Raw genomic sequence first — 21171 nt, 5'->3', positions numbered from 1 at the left:
GTAAAACCAAAGAGCTGGTGCAATACCGTCACAACCTTATTGTTGCAAAACATGTTGGTTACAGAAGAATTTCAAAACTGGAAAGTGGAAAGAACATAATTTAACATAACCAGATGCTCCCCACAAGATTTTAGGCAAAGGAGTGAGAAGAATTATCAGAAGAGTTGTCTTAAGAGCCAAGCAGCGCTTGTGGAGAGCTACAGAAAGACCTGGAATTGGCAGGTACAGTTGTTTCTGTGAAAACAAGTAATGTACTCAGCCACCACAGTTGTATGCATCATCACACAAGATGATGTTTGCTTTTCATCACTGATGAAGGAAAGCATGATGAAATATGATTAAAATATCTTGTCTAAATGTTGCTCTAAATGTGCAACATTTGGACAAGCCTGTGAAATAATGGGAGAATATCGTCGGGTCAAATGAGACCAAAATCGAACTCTTTGGATGCCATAATAAACACCATGGAAGAATGAACCAAAATCACACCTGAGCAATCCATGCAACTTTGATGTTTTATTTCAATAGCACCTTTAGAAATATATTTAATTAGACAATTGATGATGCGTCCGATGCTTATTTTACCCACTGTATATAAAATAAAGAGCCATGCCTCCATAGCACAGACTGAGGTCACAGTTAGTAAATGCATCAACTTATTGTGGCTTGTTCATGAACACAACATAAATTAGACACACACATGCACAGTCGTGTTTTCATATTTTAGTGGGGACATCAATTGAGATGTTTTCCCTAGCCGCTTACCCTAACCATCAGAAATGAATGCTTAACCCTAACCTTTAGTCTAAACCGAATCCTGTCCAAAGGACAACCCTGACACCAAAACCACATTTTGAGTCTCAAAAATGCCTTCAAAGTCATGCGGACAGGAATTTGTCCACATAACGACTTTTGGTCCCCACAAGTATAGTAATATTTCAATTTCTGGTCCCCACGAAGAGATGTAAACATGGTACACCCACACTGTGAATGACCACGGCAGACCCGATGGCATGAACATGCTTTGCAGCATAGTTTATTCCAAACACGGTTGCTGTTACAAAACACAGAGCTGCAGCTCTCCCGCTGCCAGCTCAACATACCAACAATGACTATCACAGGACCCAGTGCAATACTTAAGCCGGCGGGGCATGATCGCGGATGCCGTGCAGGTGCATCCGCCTTCCCTGCACATTCACATGTCGTTGTCTCTGAGCTCAGAGTACTGCTCAGCCTTTCCCATAGCTTTTCCCTTCAGCTTCCTGTTTTCCAGCATTATGTTATCTGATGGTGCCATCCAGTGGCTGATCGCTTACAAAACTGGTGACATTACATAGTTTGATAAATCCAAAGGGAAATACATTTGCAGATGTTTTTCTGTTTTCTTTCTTTCTTTTTCTCGTTCTCTTTTTTTTTAATAGATTGAGGTTATTAAATACTGGCTACCTGCCCAGGAAACTGTCTTTGAAGTCTGAGCCAAAACATGCCAGCTGCCATCTTTGTAATTCGCTATTCAAAGCCAAGGTTACAAAGTTATTTTGGGGAAAAGAAAGAATTTTGGTACACAAAGAAAGAAAGAAAGAAAGAAAGAAAGAAAGAAAGAAAGAAAGAAAGAAAGAAAGACAAAAAAACAATAATATCGGTTGCTGCTGTCTGTTATTCTTTGCGTATCATGTCAGTAATATGGATGCTGCTGTCTTTTACCAGGCAGCTTCACAGGAAGAGCTCTTAGAGCACAGCAGTGTAATGGGCTTATAATACACAGTTGTGGATAATTGTGTAGAGTCTCTATATGGTTCATGGGCATGTCTCTGAGTGAGGCTGCTATTTAATGTGCTATGATGTGGAAAGCCCACTGTGAGAGAGCCACTAATGGTGCGTTTGCTTGTGTATTTGTGTGCACACTATGTGAGTTTGCCTCTGAATTAAAGTTTTTAGTAGTTTCACTTCTAGTTGTTTATCTTAACAGAATTGTGTGTGTGTGTGTGTGTGTGTGTGTGTGTGTGCGCGTGTGTGCGTGTGTGTGTGTGTGTGTGTGTGTGTGTCTGCCTGAAAGGCTCCAACAGTGAAACAGTGTAATCAGTTTTCTATATGAGACCTAAAATTTGAATCACGAAGCATGTTGGCTCCACTGGTTGAACTTGTAATCAGGGTTTAATTAGAAGCAAATATAAATAAGAATTTCGCCTGGAGCTTGTTTAAGGTCGATGACTACAATTATGGATTGGTGCAGTTTAAGCTGTGACAAATACTGAAAAGAGCAATATCTGATGTAGACCTTGTTTCCTATTAATCTGATTTATTTCAACAAGTGCAGCTGAGAAATTTCCTGCTTCTCTTTGTTAAAACTGTTTAGCTGGATTTGACATGGCATTTTAAAAAGGTTTGTGTTTAATGACTCACGCCCCAGTTTGGGCAGTAAGCACCAGAGTCTCTGTTGTAATCTTTACTGCTTTTTGAGGGAATGGAAAACATGAATCTGATTGCATGATTTTGGGGATTAAAACCTGATTATTTCTTTTTGTTTGTTTACATTTTTTTTTTAGCAATTGTTTAAATAACCATATGTTTTGCTGGTAAATGAATTGTTTAAGTAACAAAAAACAAGCTTGGATACTGACCAGAATAGTCACAGGAGGCCCTTGTAAATATAGCTGTCATGTTTTTGGACAGAGAATAACTGTGTTTAAGTGTTGAAAGAGGTCATCGGAGAGTATTTATATGTCGGCTGCAGTAACATAGATTTGGATGAATGTGTCTCAGCCACATTACAAGGAAAAACAAACACAGACAGCGTTTCCTCGATACCTTGGATTTGGGAAGGGCCTGCTGGCTCTCTCCCTCTCTTATTGTGCCAGATCAGCGGGGCCTCGAGATGAATCATTAATGACCGGTTCCAACGGCTTAATGGCCTCTAATGTTCTGTAATGATCTCCCGTCTACGCCATGTACGCGGCCTTAATGGATCCAATGCCGTGGAGAATTGTCTGGTTTGAACTTCCATAATTCGCCCTGTTTTCGACGAGCGGCGCACAACAGGAAGTGCAAAAAGCCAGGAGCAAAAGGCTCCAGAGCTCCGCGGGCGCAGCATGACTTTCCCTCTCCGCCGATCCACTTCAGGTAAGATGAGAAAGGACAAAGTTAGCTAGAAAAAGGAGCCACATCTGTGCCTAAATGTCACCAATATGTTCTGGTAATAAGATGTGCAAACGAGACGCGCTAAACTAAGTTCAAACAGCGCAACTCAGGCGCCGGACGTGTTTGAAGTGGCTTCTGAATTACGAATGTGAATTGTGGACCTTAGAATATTTAAAATGCTTAACTTAATGTTGATAATTTTCTATTTAAAAAGTTTAACGTGTTTTTTTGTTTGTTTGTTTTGTTTTTAAATAAAATGGGTTTAAAGATGAAGCGCTGTCCGTGGTGCTGAAAACAAGGCAGGACGCGCCCTTCTGTTGGGAGGACAGCTGGACTTCAGCACACCTTAGCAACGCGCTGGCTCCTTAAAACACATTCACAATGAATCGCCTCGGCTCTGAGTTTATTTCACGGGCTTAACTTAAAGAAAAGAAAAAACACAACATGAAACTCAACAGAGAAACATTCTGAGTGAGTTTTGGGAGTTTAGTTAATGAATTCTATTATAAGTTTGCAACCAGTCCGTTAAGGCACAGCGAAGACTCGGATAATCCCTTTAGTGTAGAATCGGCCTGCAGTGCAGTTTCTTACACGGTCTCCTCCACTAAAACCACTTTGCATCCAAAGTTTGACGTTAAATAAAATATTCCAAGCGCCACTCAAACAACGCATTGATGGATTAAATGCGCAAACAAATTCCGGGTCTGAGCATTTCACTGAAGCTTTTGGCCTCGTAATGTCGTGGCGGCCAGTCGCAAAGAATTTAAAGTGTTGAATTTTGTACCACAAGCTGTGAATGTTGTTGTGCGTGGCTGATTTCACTATTTCCGGCTCTTGTGTGGTTAGACTGAGTTTCTCACAGTTTAAAAAAAAATCTTTTTAAAGTTTAGGCTGCTGTTTTTGTTTTAAGTATTTTTCTTTTTTCCAACTTTTTTTTAATGCACTCTTAGAAAGGATGTGTTAAAAAATGACACAAAAAATGTGTTGTTACACTATTAACACATTTTGTGTAAATTTTAACATAACATGTGTAAGAAAATGTGTAAACATTGAAAAAATGTGTAAAACGCTTAACACACTTGATGTGTTGCACAGTTTAACACATTTTGTGTGTTATTTTCAGAATCTAACAACAGGACCTAAAATTAGCAGCTCAGTAATTTGATACTAGCCCTGTGTTTAGTGAAATAAATTGTAGATTAACAATGTATTATAACTATATTAACTGAATAAATAAAATGTTTAGTTATTGTTTGTTTTCCTTAATCCTTTCCTCATTACTTTCAACAAATAAAACATTTTATAATGTAATGTGGACCAAGGTATGGTGTACTAAAATTCTGAAAGAGGATTAATTTTTTATTACTCAATATGTATGGCATACCAATTAATGGCCATGGCTATACTATAAGCATAAGTATCCACAAAGAACAGGCTTAATTTTGACCGTAACATGTGAATACAATTGAAGCAAAAGTAGAAAATGAAATGAGTAAGAACACACATGCTTAAAATTGAAACAAATTCTGCCCAGCAACATGACATACCGGCGGCGGCGGGAAGGGGGCGCTATCTTTCGCGCCAATGAGACAAAGGAGACAAAGATGGAGGTTACGTCGCCTAGTATGTTGTCAGACCTTACAGTAAGTATCATTTACCAGTTTATCTTAATGTACTGAAAATATGCCGGGTTTCTGGAAGAATGTGAATTTATATAAAATATAGGAGTTTAGAGTTTAAGTTAATTACTGCTTAACTATACCTAGCTAACCTTAATGTAACAGTCTTGCTAACATATCCTACTCTTAATTTTATTATTAGTTCTTGGATTTCGTGCCATACTCCATTAGAGTTAATGTGTTTTGGTAGTATTTTTATGTATTACTTTATTCATGTATTTATCTATTTACTTTATTTATGTATTAGAGTATTCAGAAATTGCTCTTAGAACCAGTGTGGTAGTTGGCTAGCGGCTCCGACAGCCATTATGTTGTCTATGAGCAACGCCAGAGTCAGCACCTAACCGTAGCAGTGTTGAGTAAAATGGCAATATTGTCGTTAGCTCTGAATATAGCAAATGTAGTTATCACCGCGACCATTCGTTTACTAGCAGAGAATAGGAATAAAGACTGAGTAACTTTAACATGAAATATACCTCATATTGACAGAGATAATTATTTTTTCAAGCAGTTAAAGCAGTTTTTGCATCTAGTATGATTAACTAAAGTATGTGCACATTCTTTTTTAAGGCTTATTGCTGGAAACATGCTCTGATATAGTTTCTTTTTTATGCAGAACTTCTGAGGAAGTAATAGTCAGTGTTATTTAAAAAACCAAACAACAGCAACTTGACCATGCAAATTATCTTACTTATTTAGCCATGTGTTTCATTTTTTCAGCACACATATGACAACTTAGAATCTGTCAAAGTCCTTGTAACCACTTTTATAGATGAGAAAGAAATTTGTAAAAAAAAAAAAATTCTTATTGTCAGCAGTGCCACAGACATCAGACATCACTATTAGTCAGGATCAGATTTATTCACCAAGTAGCAACTAGAAGATAAAATCAATTTATTTATTATTCAGAATTTCTTTTAGTCATTGCGTTATAATCACGTAGTTAAGAAACCGCCTTCTTCTGCTGCAGCTTTTTGAGTAAACTCGTGCTTTTATGCTCTGTGGAAATTTGCTGTCATGACTTTGAAGATTATTGCAGAGAGGTAAAGTGTCTGGTGTTGCCTTTACACAGTCTACCATTACCACAGAAGAACAAAGTCAACCCCTGAAGTCACTCAGGAAAGCCCCACAGATTCTTAAGGAGTATGAAACCTGTCGGTGCCATCGAGGAGGCTCCTTGTGAAGACTTGCATTGGGGATTTGGTGGAGAGGTGTGGTTAGTAAGTATCGCACTTTACTGTACTTTGTTAAAATTTTGCAATGAATGTTTTCCTTTAAAAATGTTGAAGTGCACAGAAGTAAAAAAGTTTACCTTTGTTTTCCAGTTACCCTCTTAGTGCAGAGAAGCTAACTGTAGCAAAAAGCATCCTCACCACTTTTCCACCCTTAAGTGGCAGGACAGGGGGAAGGATTTGTAAGTAAATTTAGCATTTTAATAATGTAAATTCCACTACATACTGTAAATTGCACTTGTTCCCACTTACTGTGTATCGTTTAACCTTTATCTAATTATTTATTAGAGCTTTTTTTCTCAGTTAAAATTGCTCAGCTGTTACCCATATACCTCTGTCCTTTCTTCCTCAGGAGCATTATTATGATCCAGTCTCTCATTGTGGATTCCTAGAGACTAAACTGCGCAACCTTAGACGGAATCTCGACCAGGGGCAGAGACATTATAAGAAGCGAAAAGTGACAGATGACTGTGGTGAAGACAAGAAGCTCAGGCGAGAGGATGGGAATACCAGCAGCACAGATGAGTGGGTCACCCAAGTTATTGCGGCCCTCAGCTGAGAACCTTCCAATTATCATGTCAGGCATGGAGGAAACATACACCAGTCTCAGAGCCTGGAATATTCGGAGAGTACCCACGGTTTTTGGACATGCCAAGTCTGGTAAGTTGCTTGGTTCTCTGGTAATGGTTTATGTACTCCTTCTCCACTCAGTTGTGTTTTGCATACAAAGTATGTAACAGGATTCGATACATTTGGAGGTATGTTTATGAGCTCCTAGTGAATATTTTGAAAGTTTTATAACTTCAGAGTTTGATCATTACTCCCTGCGCACTGATTACAATGAGCATCACTTTTCACATGGTCCAAAATCTTAGTCGTACCACCAAATGACTATCTAATAGTAGGGACATCAAATGACAATGCAGAAAGTGCTGCTCGTGGAAGTGAAAACCCTACAAAAAAATCACCTAAATCTGTATGAAACTCTGCTTTCAGCAGCACTATTTTCAACAAAAAAGCTCTACAGGACAAACCGCAGATAGACAACATAAGAAATTGTCTGCTAGAAAGTTGAACATCAGCTAAAAAGTCCTAATTTTTTCTCAGGGTCTGATGGGACCCAAATCATAGCTAAAATTAAGGAATAATGGACTTGTATTCAAATACCACTCCAAGTAAATTGTTGTTTAACTGTGTAGGTAAGCTAGATGTGGAATGGGTAACAGAAATGTGATACTGTAAAGTTTGATCTTAGCCATACAGCTACCAAATGGACAGAATGTACTTTTGATTTAATGTATTTAATGCTTCATTTTAAACTTAAACACTTCTTTTATTTCCGTAGGCTGGACTTGGAGTTTGGCAATTTTACAGGAGGAAAGGTGGATCTCTTTTTGCGAAAATGGGAAGCCAGTATCATTCCGAAGCTCAAATCAGTAGCTGCCCTGGAAACAAGAACCCCCCCGCCATGTGTTAACACACCTACTCCCACCAGTTGGTGCCAGTCGTTGCAGCCTTTTTTGCACTGGTATGTATTCAGTAAAGTTCTCACGGTATTTACCTGAGGAAAGCATTTGTCTACACCTCACTGAATACTATCTTTATCTTCCCCCATCTCCAAGCCTGGAACAAGTATTGCATCGCTTTGCAGTGATCCTGAAGCATCATCCACAACACACCAACCCCAGCTGATATGCATCGGTGATCTAAAGAGGGCAACCAGGCAGTACATCATTGTTGCTAAGAATGACAGAGTAACCATTTCTCTGAATGATGGCCTGACGTGTGCTGTGGATAAGCTTTTCAAACTGTACTGGGTATGTAACTTGTCCTATCCAGCACCACTTGGCTCCGTCTTCACCTTCTTTGATTTTGTCTATGACCTGCCGCTGTCCACCCAAAGGAAAACCAAAGTACTGGAGCTGATTGCACAGATTAAAGGATGCAAGTAAAATGTTCACCTGTCCAAAATGTAGAGAGTCTCTGTTCACAGAGGTGAGAAACCTCATTTGGCATCTTTGCCAAATACACTGCTTATCAGGACTGACCATTTTTATGCCTATGCAGTGGAAAGGTCAGACAATATGAACTGATTGGCTGAAATTTTTGATTTTTGTATTTAAACCCAAGGTACAAAATTGTATAACCTGGATGCTATATTCGCCAAAATGTATGTTTTTCTGTTTGCATGCAACTGCACATTTGTTAAATGTTGACAATTTGTTGAAGATGACAATTGTTACCTTTAAAAATTTTAATTCATGTATTGTCTGGATTATATCAGAACATTATATATATACACTCAACAAAAATATAAACGCAACACCTTTGTTACTGCTCCCATTCCCCATGGGATGGACGTAGAGACCTAAAATTCATTCCAGATACACAATATAACCATCCCTCCCAAACAGTGGTCACAAATCAGTCCAAATGTGTGGTAGTGGGCACATCTGCTATATTGAGATAATCCATCCCACCTCACAGGTGTGCCACATCAGGATGCTGATCTGACATCATGAGTAGTGCACAGGTGTACCTCAGACTGCCCACAACAAAAGGCCACCCTGGAATGTGCAGTTTTTTGCGCTATTGGAGGTCTGGGGACCCAGAACCGGTCAGTATCTGGTGTGACCACCATTTGCCTCATGCAGTGCAACACATCGTCGCATGGAGTCTATCAGATTGTCAATTGTGGCCTGTGGAATGTTGGTCCACTCCACTTCAATGGCTGTGCGAGGTTGTTGGATATTCGTGGGAACTGGTACACGCTGTCGTATACGCCGGTCAGGCACATCCCGAACATGCTCAATGAGTGACATGTCCGGTGAGTATGCTGGCCATGCAAGAACTGGGACATTCTCAGCTGCCATCTGCCCTGAACAATGTGAACCATGATTCATCCGTGAAGCGCACACCTCTCCAACGTGCCAGACGCCATCGAATGTGAGCATTTGCCCACACAAGTCTGTTACGGCGACGAGCTGGAGTCAGGTCAAGACCCCGATGAGGACGACGGGCATGCAGTTGAGCGTCCCTGAGATGGTTTCTGACAGTTTGTGCAGAAATTGTTTGGTTGTGCAAACCAATTGTTCCAGCAGCTGTCTGGGTGGCTGGTCTCAGACGATCTTGGAGGTGAACCTGCTGGATGTGGAGGTCCTGGGCTGGTGTGGTTACACGAGGTCTGCGGTTGTGAGGCCGGTTGGATGTGCTGCCATATTCTCTGAAACGCCTGTGGAGACGGCTTATGGTTGAGAAATGAACATTCAATGCACGGGCGACAGATCTGGTTGTCATTCTGGTTGACATTCCTGCTGTCAGCATGCCAATTGCACGCTCCCTCATTGCTTGTGGCATCTGTGGCATTTTGCTGTGAGACAAAACTGCACATTCCAGGGTGGCCTTTTGTTGTGGGCAGTCTGAGGTACACCTGTGCACTACTCATGATGTCAGATCAGCATCCTGATGTGGCACACCTGTGAGGTGGGATGGATTATCTCAATATAGCAGATGTGCCCACTACCACACATTTGGACTGATTTGTGACCACTGTTTGGGAGGGATGGTTATATTGTGTATCTGGAATGAATTTTAGTTCTCTACGTCCATCCCATGGGGAATGGGAGCCGTAACAAAGGTGTTGCGTTTATATTTTTGTTGAGTGTATATTGAAAAAATTGAAAAAAGGGCAATCATATATATGATTGCCCTTTTTTCAATTTTTTTTGACATTTTAATGATCTAGAGAGATAGAAAGCTAGTCAGATATGAATTTTGTTTGATTTTGTAAAGTAAAAATTGTGATATAGCTTTGGCTAAAATTGAATTTAAAACATTTTAATTGAAAAGATTCTGACAGTTGTTGTTCATTCAGTTTGTAATGATTTATAATATGCCAAATAAAAAATGGAATTCAATAAGTGTATAATATATACCCATCTTTTTTCTCCTTTTTAAAAAAAAATTGAAATGTACACATTTTAACACATCTTTGTGTTTACATTTTTTAACACAGAAGATGTGTTAAAGGAGCAGACACATTAATTGTGTTAAAACTGACACATCATGTGTTGTCCCTAATCTGATGCAGCACATGTGTTAAAATTTAACACATGATGTGTCAATTTTAACACATCCCTTGTAAGAGTGTGTATTCAGTTCTTAAACTGCCAATTGGTGGCGCTAATGAACTCCAAGCAAAGCTTAAAGACCTTCACTTCCTTATCATAGAGTACATAATACTCACATTCTTCAGACTGTTTGTCTCCATTTCAGACATCACTGTGTCATTTCTAGCTACACCTCAAATAGATGTTAATTATGGATAGCCATTTATTTATTTTTAAATCTTTGTACCTTGTCTCTTTTTTCATTGCTTTTCTGTTGGTTGATTTTATTGATTTGCTTGTTCTCTGTAAAGATGAAATGAGTTATCGTGATGGCTGAAGGCTGTGTTAATGTTCCTCAGGATCACTTTATATCTGATGTTTTTTACGTGGCTCTTATTTTGTGTGGCTCAAGCTTTTAGAGGCCTGTGGTTGGGTTTAAAGCAGTGAGCTCATAAAAGAAACATGAATAACTAGATTTAGCTTTCAGTCACTTCTTTGCTCCAGCTGTTTTCCTTCATGTGATTGATGTTTTAGTTGACTTTACCGGTTAGTTATGAAAGATTTTTGAGTGTTGTCTCAAAGAGCGTGGGTTGAACTGCAAAGTAAAACTATATTTATCTGTGCATGTTTACAAGAGTCCTTACCTAACCAGAAGGCCATCGGTGGTACTTCAACTTCCTCGGTCAGCGGCAGGGTAAATGCTCCACTTTAGCAGTGTGGAGACCTCAGTGTCTGTCCACGGTCCATCACGTTCTCCAGCTGTCTTATCCTCACAGTGGGTTACAGCTCACTGGGTTTGGATCCTCTTCATTCGTGTAGTTTACTGCTCACCACATCCTCTTACTCCCCCAGCCATCGATCTCTCCCGCTGGAGAACAGCATGCATCGACTCTGCCCGCTGTTCAGCGGCTGTTGCCACATGCAGGTCGACCTTCGTCTGCCGGCTGTGTGTCCACCGCCTCCTCTTCCTCAGTACCAGTTGGAATTAGCAGTCACCATCCGCCACTGCAGCTGTTTTTGTCTCTGACAACTGTGCATCTGTTTTCCTGTGGGGGCTGCCTGTGGCCAGCCGACATGCACCGAGTGGCTGATTGCTGCTGCCTAGTGTGTGTGTGTGTGTGTGTGCACCTCTGCTCTGGTGCAAATGCAAAAAGGGAACATCTAGAGAACGACACAGCTCGCAGAGACACAAGTGCCGCCGTCTTTTTCACCTCCTTCGTGCATGCTGCAGCCTTTTCAGCAGTGGTGAACCTCTGCACCAAAATATTAGAGCCCCTCCTTTCTCTACCCCCCTTCTGATTTCTTCCCCTCATGCACACTTGCTGGGTCTTTCTCTCACTCTCTCTCCCACCCTCTTCCTTCATTGTCCCTTCACTTCATTTTTCTTATTTCATTATCATGTAGTTCCCCCTCATATACGTCATTTGTGTGGAATAGTCTTGCACTTTCTTCTCCTGTCTTCTACTGGATTTATTTTCCCCTCCTTTTTCATTCATCATTCTCTTTTCCAATCCATTTGCAGGTTATTTTCTACAAGCGTCTCCCTCTCTCTCTGCATCGCTCTCTCTTTCTCTCTCCAACACACTCAGTATCTCATTTTCTCTCTTCCGCCCACCCCCTCTTTCATTATTCCTCCTCTCATTCATTCACCTGTCTGTCTCCTCTCTTGTTTCATTGTTTATTCTCCCACCTCCCATTTTATCCTCTCAGTCCGCCTATCACACATCAGCATATTTAGTGTATCATGTAAATATCATGCCACGTGGGGGTACAGGGGCTACAGGTGCCCTATGAGAAAGCACTGCCCAACCCCCCCCCCCCCCCCCCCCCCCCCCCACACACACACACCGTCCAGCCCCCACCAGTCTCATCTGACACCCCCTCTCCTCACACACACACACACTGCACGGACACGCATACACACACACCCGCTCCACCTCCCCTTCCTCACTCTTCTTCCTCGCGGCGGGCAGGGCTGCAGCAGTTTTATGAACGACACGGCTGCACCATGATCCCTTTCCCACTGAGCCAGCCCCGAGCTGTTTCATTGACAAACATCCCAGTTGCTGCATTTCTGTCACGGACAGCGTCAAGAAGAGGAGCATCGCCGGGGGAACGGTGCAGAGCGGCAGCAGCAGCAGAAGAAGAAGAAGGAGAAGAGGAGGCAGTAGCAGCTGCAGCGATCGTCAACAACCCCCGGTGTCGTTCACGCCAGCTTACACTCTGTTGATTTGCCACTCGGACCTGGAGAATCTCACGCGCCGTCGTTCTCCGTCCACGCTCTCTCTCTCTCTCGGGACACTCGGAGGAATCACCAGAGGGGGGAATCAGAGCGCTCTTTGCCACTCAGACCCCTTGCGGGGATGTGAGGCGGCGTCGTTAGCGCTCAGTCACTGGCACGGTGCTGGATCTAACGACTTCCATGAAGCGCCGGGACGCACCGATGGAGGATTCTGGACGCTTTTTAAAATCACGGAGACTGCATCGGTCGGTGTGTGATGCGAACTGAGCCGTGGGTGGTGTAGACCCCCACCCCTCAACCCCTCTCCCCGCGCTCCACACACCCCGACCGCCTCGTCCGCGATCGCCCTCTCCAACCCAGGACGCGCAGCCTTGTTTCACTCCACCGGGGAAACATGTCCCGGGCAGCGGCTATCGCCAGCTCCCTGATCCGCCAGAAGCGACAGGCGAGGGAGCGGGAGAAGGCAAACGCATGCCGCGGAAGCGGCAGCCCGAGCAACAGCAAAGGCGCAAACGAGAAACCGAGCAAACTGAACGTGTTTTCGCGTGTCAAGTTGTTTGGCTCGAGGAAGAAACGGAAGAGAAGGCGACCACCAGGTCTGTGAGGAGGGGGGGTGGGGACAGTCGGATAGCCGGCGGGTAGCATCACCACCTCGTCCATCTTCACCATCACCTTCAGCATCATCTCCATCCTCATCTCTGCCACCATTCAGCATTATTTTTTTTTTCTCATCACTAAGGCAGGTTCTTCATCACTTCATCACTCCTCACTCTGAGGACAGTGTCACAATCCTGTTGCATGAACCCACAAACGTCTCACATGAGTAACTTTATATTGTCCCACAGCAAAGTGTTGAAAAGCACAACCCTAAGTGATCCTACTCATGATACATGTGTCAATTATTAGCTGATTTATTTATTTATTTATTTTTAAAAAGCCATCTTTTTTTATGAGTTCCACAATGTTTAGTGGAACTGCCACGGATCGATACTGGTGGTCAGGGCCCTCAAGCATCAGGGCCTCTGACACTTCTGGCTTCCTGGAGGCTGCTGGATTTGATGCATGTGATCACATGACAGCAGTAAGAAAAGAATGCACTTAATGTTTCTGTTTTCCTCTTAGAGCCCCAGTTAAAGGGCATTGTGACCAGGCTTTCCAGTAGCCAGGGCTTCCAGCTGCAGATGCAGCCTGATGGCACCATTGATGGAACCAAGGATGAAGACAGCACCTATGGTGAGGCTGGCTTTAACTAGATTTGTTGTGTGTGTGTGTATTTTACCCAACTCAATCATTTTGACCTAGGTTAACTAGGTAACCTAGAACTAGGTTATTTAGATTATTTATACTTTAACATGATTTATAAATAAAAGCAAAGCACAGGCTGAAACTGACTTTCTTCAGTGCAGATCTATATTACTTCTCGCTACAACAGAATGTTGCAACATGTTACTGCTTTAAGGGTCGATTTAATTTAATTACCACATCCCTATTGTTGAGTTTCATCTTGTGGAAATCTGTTTACTGCAGTGACTTTAATTCAGTCAGTCACTCAACAACAAGTCAATAATTAGCAAATGTCAAGTGGTGACACTGCAGTCTTTCTATATGAAATGCTTCCTGGTTAAAATCATTGATCAAATGTCTGCACAACATACAGTGCACGTTCAAATCCTTAGCATTCAGAAAGCTACTACACCAAATCAGACAACAGATTCATTTTTACCCACTCCATTTCATTCTCTCCATCACACATGCGCGCACACACACACACGCACACACACACACACACACACACACACACACACACACACACACACACACACACAGTACAATGTTTGATTGATACGGCTAATTCAATTCTGTTGTTGTGGTTCAGACTGCAATCACTCTCCTTATGCACAGTTGGTGTTGCCAGCATCTCACATTAATCTCTGCTACTTCTCAGGCCACCAACTGTTGTCTGCATGCAGAACGACTACAGAGGAATCACACTCTTTAATGAGATGATTACATGCTGTATACATCATGTAAACGCCTACCCACATTAAATCAGTCACCCGTAAATGCGTTTGAATACATAATCCCCGTAAACCACGTCTTCATATATTATGCACAGTTATTGTAAAGAACAGTATTGACTAAAAATGATGATGATTAAACAAGGGTCCTGACTCACAGAGCTATGGTTCGGTCTAATCTTTACGCTGATATGTTGTTACCAGCGTGGAGCCTTTAAGTGCTCATCCAGTTTGGCTGGAAATGCATTCAAATGAAATCTGACAGTCTGCGATTTAATGTCACATTCGCTGTAATGTGTCGAAGAGCCCAGACAGCTTAGTTTTACTCGGGTAGCTTATGCTTATAAATCATGCTGTAAAAATTCACAAACAGACAGAGCTCATTGAATTTGTGGCGTTAAAGAAGCTCGGGAATGCACTGTTTACTCTGCATGCTCAAAACATTTGGCGACGGAGGACCACTTCTCCAGCAAATCGTCAAACATTTCCTGATTGCAGCTTCTTAACCGCAAGATTTGCCGCCTTTCTTCCGATTCACATCGGTGTAAAGTGAATATATTTCGAGGGCTTTTGGAGTGTTAATCAAACAGAAATTTGAAGGCATCGCCTTCTGTGTGGGGAAAACTGTAATGGGTACTTTTAACTACCATCTGACATTTTATAGACTAAATGAGTGATTGAGTAGAAAAAATAGCTGAAAGTGATCATTAAGTGCAGCTCTAGCAGGAACATTTTTCATTTGTATGACAGATGAAATTGCGCTGATTACTGGCTCTCTGGCTTTTCTGTTGAAGCATGTCCTTGCACTATCAAATGTTTACCAAAACTTGCTCTGCTGCTCGCCTTTTGATAATTTTATCCCACGCTTAATACCAGGAGCTAAATTGTAAGCGTAGTTCAGCCTCCTCAGCGCCCAACCTTCTAAAATAGCTTCTCTGTGGCAAAATGAAGGTGTCATCATGCCATTGATATTGATGAGTACTTTCCTCTGTTTCCCTCTGTGTTCGCTGTGTGAATGCTTGTTTGATTGCTTTGTGTTGTGCGCGTGGCTTTGCGTGTGCATTTGCAGCTGTGTTCAACCTGATCCCAGTGGGGCTTCGTGTGGTGGCCATCCAGGGTGTCCAGACCAAACTCTACCTGGCAATGAACAACGAAGGCTTTCTCTACACCTCTGTAGGTCACCACACACACACACACACACACACACACACACACACACACACACACACCATCACAACCAGCGTCATTAATGCTACAGACTCAAACCTGCTCTTTGGGTCAGGTTGAGTAATGAAGCAGAAGCTTTCACCGTGAGCAGACTCATTGTCATCACATCATCACATCAATACTTTAACTACAGTGTTGCTTTGTGAGTCAGCTGCCATGGGGTGTTATAATCCAGTGTCTGAGCCTCCCTTATCTGTCTCCTGATATTGTGGCTTCTCAGGATTGATTTCAGATCATCCCCCAGCCTCCTTTTGTTTATCTCCCTTCAGTGATTCTGTGATAGGAAGATTACTTTGTGTCTGTTTACACACACAGCTCCCAAAATTTGTTTTCATGTCTTTTCCCACTCAAAACACACGTACACCCCCCCCTCCTCCTCTCCAACGCTACTGTGCCTACATTTTCTCAGACAGGTCAGAAGGTAGTGCTGGCTGCAGTGCAGTGCATTAAGTGCCTCACTTTAGCTGCACAGCTCTGATGGTGGGTGGTGTGGAAGCAATAACAACAACAGAATCAACAAAAATAACAGCAATCTGAACAAAACTGTGAGACCAGCAGATAGAAAACTAACAAAGAGGAAATAGAAGAATGGCACAGACCCCGATGTAATAAGAGCCACGCTGCTACGCCTGTGCAGACACGTATACCGCCACAATATCTGGTCCATCATGTTGTTATTGTGAGGGCTTCAGTCACAGCACTGATATCGCTCGTTCCATCTTCTCACCTAATATTAAATGCAGAATACAGCCGCGCAATATTTCTGTGCCCGGGTCATATTTCTTTATGTTTTCCTGCTTAATCTATTTCAAGATCATGCATGCTGAAACTTCATCAAAATTTACTTAAGATTAATGGATATCGAAGAGAAACAGCTTTCTCTCTGGGCACCACCGTTCTCTCAGTGGGCTGGTTGGTATTCAAGGGAGTAGCCGGTTGCTATGGAGACGCAGGAATAAGGAAATGCAAATGTCAGCTGTCCTAAGTTGGTGCAGTTTGTTCTCGGAGGATACAGCCTGGCCGAGATAATGATTCAAAGAGCAGACCAGCTGATGGATGAATACACTGATGACTATATGGTGGAATGATTGAACGCTTTTTAATGGAGTCGCCGCCAGCAGCTAACACTCCACTCTCGCCACGTTTGCTTTATCACCTTCTCGTCTTCTTTCGTGTAGGATTTGTTCTCATTTCTATCACATTTTTCTCACAGGAGCATTTTACCCCGGAGTGTAAATTCAAGGAGTCGGTGTTCGAGAACTACTATGTCACCTACTCCTCCATGCTCTACCGGCAGCAGGCATCGGGCCGGGCTTGGTACCTGGGGCTTAACAAGGAGGGTGGAATCATGAAGGGGAATCATGTCAAGAAGAACAAGCCTGCTGCACACTTCATACCGAAGCCACTCAAAGGTAGGACTGATAGCCTTACTGATTTAAATACCAACTTAATAACTCAGAACACGTAAAAGTTTAAATGTAAAATGAAGCGTTTATTCTGAAATTCCTGTCGCATGTTTAAAAAAACCCAAGAAAACATCAAAGACTGTTTGCTTGTTGTTGCTTCACTTGGATTTTCGTCATCATTTTGCATCATTAAAAGGATGTCTTTGCATTCACCTTCGCATTTCTCTCAGCTCGAAAGTCAGACCCTACACATCTTTTTATAGTCAAAACTTTAAATAAGAAGCTCAGCATGTGCACAAGTACGAGTTCAAGGCTTACTGTAGGTTTCAAACTGAGAAGAGAAAAGCTGTGTTTAAGAGACGCAGCCAATCAGAAGAAAGCTGGCTTAAAGGGAGGGTGGTCTTCCTGGGTGAGGGGTGGTTTGTTTCAGATAGTGGATGCAGAAAGGCCTATCATAAGATAAACAAGAATGTCTTTGAACTGTAAATCATGCAGAGGTACTCAAGTAGAGTCCAAGAATGAAAAACATGAGTCTGGAAATGAGCAGAGTAGGCCTGCTTTCCAATGAAACTTGCAGTATTTACATATTCATATATTCTGAGTTTGTCAGTGAGGGAGGAAAGAAGTTAAATTAAGATACGTGTTGAAAAAGAAAATCGTTTTAAGAAAAAAAATAGAGTAGCAATTTTTTTTAAGTTTAAAACATGTCCAGAGGGGCTGTTTAAATATTAATGACTAAATATGCAGCGATCGGTGTTAACACTGGGAAAAAGCTATAGATGAGCTTATAACCCCCGTGTGTTCATGTAGAACAAAATAGACAGCTAATTGTGAAAATGGTTTTGAGCACCTCGGGGTGAGTTTGGCAGCTTAGTGAAAACAAAAGCAGAATCTCAGCGAACCTATAGCACTCGCTATTAAAGTGAGTCATGCTCATAAATGATGAAGTATAAAACTGTGCAGGTACCATTTACACCAGCAAAGCAAACACGGTGTGTCCGTTACCCCTGACCCTCGCAATTTCAGGGCTCTAGAAACTATGGCTGTGATGTATTACGTCACAAGTATATGTTAGGTTAAACAAATGAAGTTGTGATAGCATCTAAGAGAGCAAACTGTACTAAGGCTTCATTGATTAAGAGCTTGGGGCCGCTCTTGGAAAGCTTTCTCCCCTATAGAAGATTTAGGATTTCAAAAATTCAGAGGACCCCTGACCTATGGAAAATATCTGCCTTCCTGGACTAACTTAGAACCCATCTGCTATTTGCACTCTTTGCTTGAAGGTCTTATCGTCTTTAAAACTGATTTTGTGTCTTGTTAGTTTATAAAAGATTTAACTGGATTCTATACAAGGAAGGTCATTGTAGATGGTAATATATAGAAGCTTTACAGATTTACAGGCTAGAGTGAAAGCACACTGAAAAGAATGCCAGCGCCAGAAGATAAACATTGAAATGTAAATGCAGATTGGGTACTCATGAATAAAAACAATAATTGAGTCTTAAATGGCATAAAAGGAAAGTTTATGCCCAAATACTCTCGAGGAGGGGGAAAACATCAATAATTACATTCCTGGCCACCAGATATGATAGTGTTAGGCGACCCAATTCTCGGGTTTGATTTACCAGTGCCGGTCATCCAGAAAAACAAGAAAATACCAGGAAAATAGGAAAAGAGGGAATAATCAATATTTCTGCATAGCAAGGTGATAATGGATCCACAGAGATTGGTTATCTGACTCTGCTGCAGCATTTCTGACCATTTAGTATCACCACTTCTGGATGCATTAGATAGCTGTTTCCATTGAAAGAGCAGTAAAATGCACTGTACACCATCTGACCGGCAGCGAACAGCAGATACAAAAAGTTAGCTGAAGAGACACATATTTCCCCGGAGACTTAGCGGAGGGCAAAACAAAGCTGAAAAGGGAATGAATATTGGAGTTACATTCATCAAACGGACATGAACACGACTCCATATAACGCTGCTAATGCAGCTAATGGATGTGTTCAGTGTGTGGCAACTGTTTGGTAACAGGCTTCCAGCCTAAAGGCTAATATGTCAGTGACCAGAAGCCATCAGGCATTATATGAAAGTGAGGGAAAAGGAAAAAAAAAAACCCTGAACTCTTAGTTAACTGTTTATTTTTTTTTGCCAGTTATTGAAATTAAGATTAGAATTTACCCATTTATGGAGTGTTACAGTCTTTAAATTTCTCTCTGATGATAAAATAGCGTCATATAATCAGAATTAATTAGTCTGTGGAAACTGAATCTCCCAGGTGCAGAGGAACTGACTGAACAAAGCTGTGCAGACTACACCCATGTGACAAAGACCAGTGGCAATAACTGAATTAATGATTCTTGTCTTGTCTTGTCTTGTCTTGTCTTGTGTGTCTGTCTGCATGTGTGTGTGTGTGGGGGTGTAGTGGCCATGTACAGGGAGCCCTCCCTCCATGACTTGACAGAACTCTCCCGTTCAGGCAGCGGCACACCGACCAAGAGCCGCAGCGCTTCGGCCCTACTTAATGGCGGCGGGAAGACACCCAGCAACAACGACTTATCCTAGCCCCCCGACCCCTCACACCGTACCACACATACACATGCACATACACATTCAGACACACTCCCATGCAGACGCACACATACACACACAGATCTCAGGCCGACATGCCCTGGTGAGGGGTGGGAGAAAAAGAAGGAGGACGGGGACGTGTTCTTCCACTAAACGGAGCCCACTGTGACTGACTGTGATGTAAATAAATCAAGGACAATCAATCCGTCTGGCTCTGCTGCCCCTGGTGTGCAGAGGGACGGGACCTGCGACTCTCTTCCCTCGGACGGGTCCTCCTGCTGTATCGTGAACAGTTGGATCAAGCGAGGGAGCGATAGAGAAGAGGGGACAGAGGAAGTCAGACTGCGGTCAAGTGAGCCCTCACTTACGAAGTCACAGTCAAGCTAGCCGCACCGCCAGCCGCACCGAAAATGTGGTTGCACTACTCTTACGTATATTACGGTATGGGTGAAGACCGGCTTAGAAACGCAGTGTTTTGTGTCCTGACACTATTTTACTTCACAATCCACTCCCATTTTTAGTGTATCTCCACTTTCCCCCCTGTGATCCACAGCCCAAATTACTGTATGATTCAGAGAAAATTAACAATAAAATTTACCAAGTCAGACAGTCAGTCACGCAGTCAGATAAACAGACTGTTACAGAGAACCAAAGAGTACAAGTATTAACCCACTAGGTTATTACTACGAAATGGCACGCGGCTGGAAAGTTACAGGGAGTTACAATGGAAGGAAGTCTTTATCTAATCTACCGTACGCTATGTTTACACAGAGCTCATGGGTTTAAGTCATATTTTTAAAACTGACAAACATATTCCTTGTACACTTATAAGGACTTATCATTTGTTTGCATGCAGGTGTGCCTGTGCATGTGTGAGAGAGAGCGAGAGAGAGAGATTGAGTACATGCTGTGCTTGCGATAGGTGCTGTGTGTGTGTGTGTGTGTGTGTGTGTGTGTGTGTGTGTGTGTGTGTGTGTGTGTGTGTGTGTGTGTGTGTGTGTGTGTGTGCACGCATGTGTCTTGAGGGTGGGGGTTGGGATTTTACCTTTTTAAGATCTGTTGTATATTGGACAAACCCCCCGAGGGCTTGAGCAGGTTACTGTAAGGTTTACTGTATATGCTTCCATGCTTACTTCTTACAAGCAATGCTGTCGTTTCTCTTTCCGTTCGTCGTTGTTGTCCCTTGCCGTTTGTTTGTTTGTTGTTGCATGGAAGCTTGTGGACCTCTGCTCAGTAGCAGCATGCTGAAGGTCCTTTTTCTTTTCCCCCCTCTCTCCTGGTCTTACGTGTTCCTGACCATAAGAGAACACTAGTGAGCCAATAGTGTGATACCAGAACACTAGTGAACTAATGTGAGGGTGTTAGAACACTACTGGACCAATAGTATTGCACCAGAACACGGGCGGACCAATGGTGTTGGACCAGAACTTTGGTGAACAGCACAGATTAACTTAATATTTTGGTTCCTGCTGTGGACAAACTAGAAATGCACTAAATAAACTCTTTCTAAGGAAGTGAACTGTCTCCCTTGTGTATTTATTCAAGC

General features: G+C 42.3%; 2 protein-coding genes and 1 long non-coding RNA gene across 5 annotated transcripts in view; 2 read left to right on the top strand and 1 right to left on the bottom strand.

Annotated features, from left to right (window-relative positions):
• f9b (coagulation factor IXb) overlaps nt 1-11385 on the bottom strand; it is a 26481-nt gene extending 15096 nt beyond the window's left edge. Inside the window, exon 1 of the mRNA XM_086309104.1 lies at nt 10803-11385. Coding sequence (XP_086165230.1) covers nt 10803-10818 — 16 coding nt within the window. The 5' untranslated portion in view covers nt 10819-11385. The remainder of the gene's footprint in view (nt 1-10802) is intronic.
• The window catches only part of fgf13b (fibroblast growth factor 13b), a 24378-nt gene extending 3207 nt beyond the window's left edge, over nt 1-21171 (top strand). Inside the window, exons 1-5 of one of the 3 annotated variants that reach the window (XM_086309108.1) lie at nt 2990-3120; nt 13523-13633; nt 15488-15591; nt 16859-17057; nt 19480-21170. In XM_086309108.1, coding sequence (XP_086165234.1) covers nt 3090-3120; nt 13523-13633; nt 15488-15591; nt 16859-17057; nt 19480-19619 — 585 coding nt within the window. In that variant the 5' untranslated portion in view covers nt 2990-3089 and the 3' untranslated portion in view covers nt 19620-21170. Of the gene's footprint in view, nt 1-2989; nt 3121-12068; nt 12997-13522; nt 13634-15487; nt 15592-16858; nt 17058-19479 lie in introns of those variants that run through there. The other 2 variants (XM_086309106.1, XM_086309107.1) reach the window with 2 other exon arrangements.
• LOC147320880 (uncharacterized) lies at nt 4521-8427 on the top strand. The gene is made up of 6 exons (XR_015131298.1): nt 4521-4781; nt 5890-6037; nt 6143-6231; nt 6402-6709; nt 7395-7577; nt 7672-8427. It is a non-coding gene; the product is annotated as an uncharacterized LOC147320880 (long non-coding RNA).

This window comes from Aulonocara sp. 'chitande type north' Nkhata Bay, linkage group LG10 (assembly GCF_057382095.1).
Source record: "Aulonocara sp. 'chitande type north' Nkhata Bay isolate Kocher_YH1m ecotype deep benthic linkage group LG10, A_spYH_male_GT1.1, whole genome shotgun sequence".
Lineage (NCBI taxonomy): Eukaryota > Metazoa > Chordata > Actinopteri > Cichliformes > Cichlidae > Aulonocara > Aulonocara sp. 'chitande type north' Nkhata Bay.
This window is presented reverse-complemented; position numbering and strand designations above follow the sequence as displayed.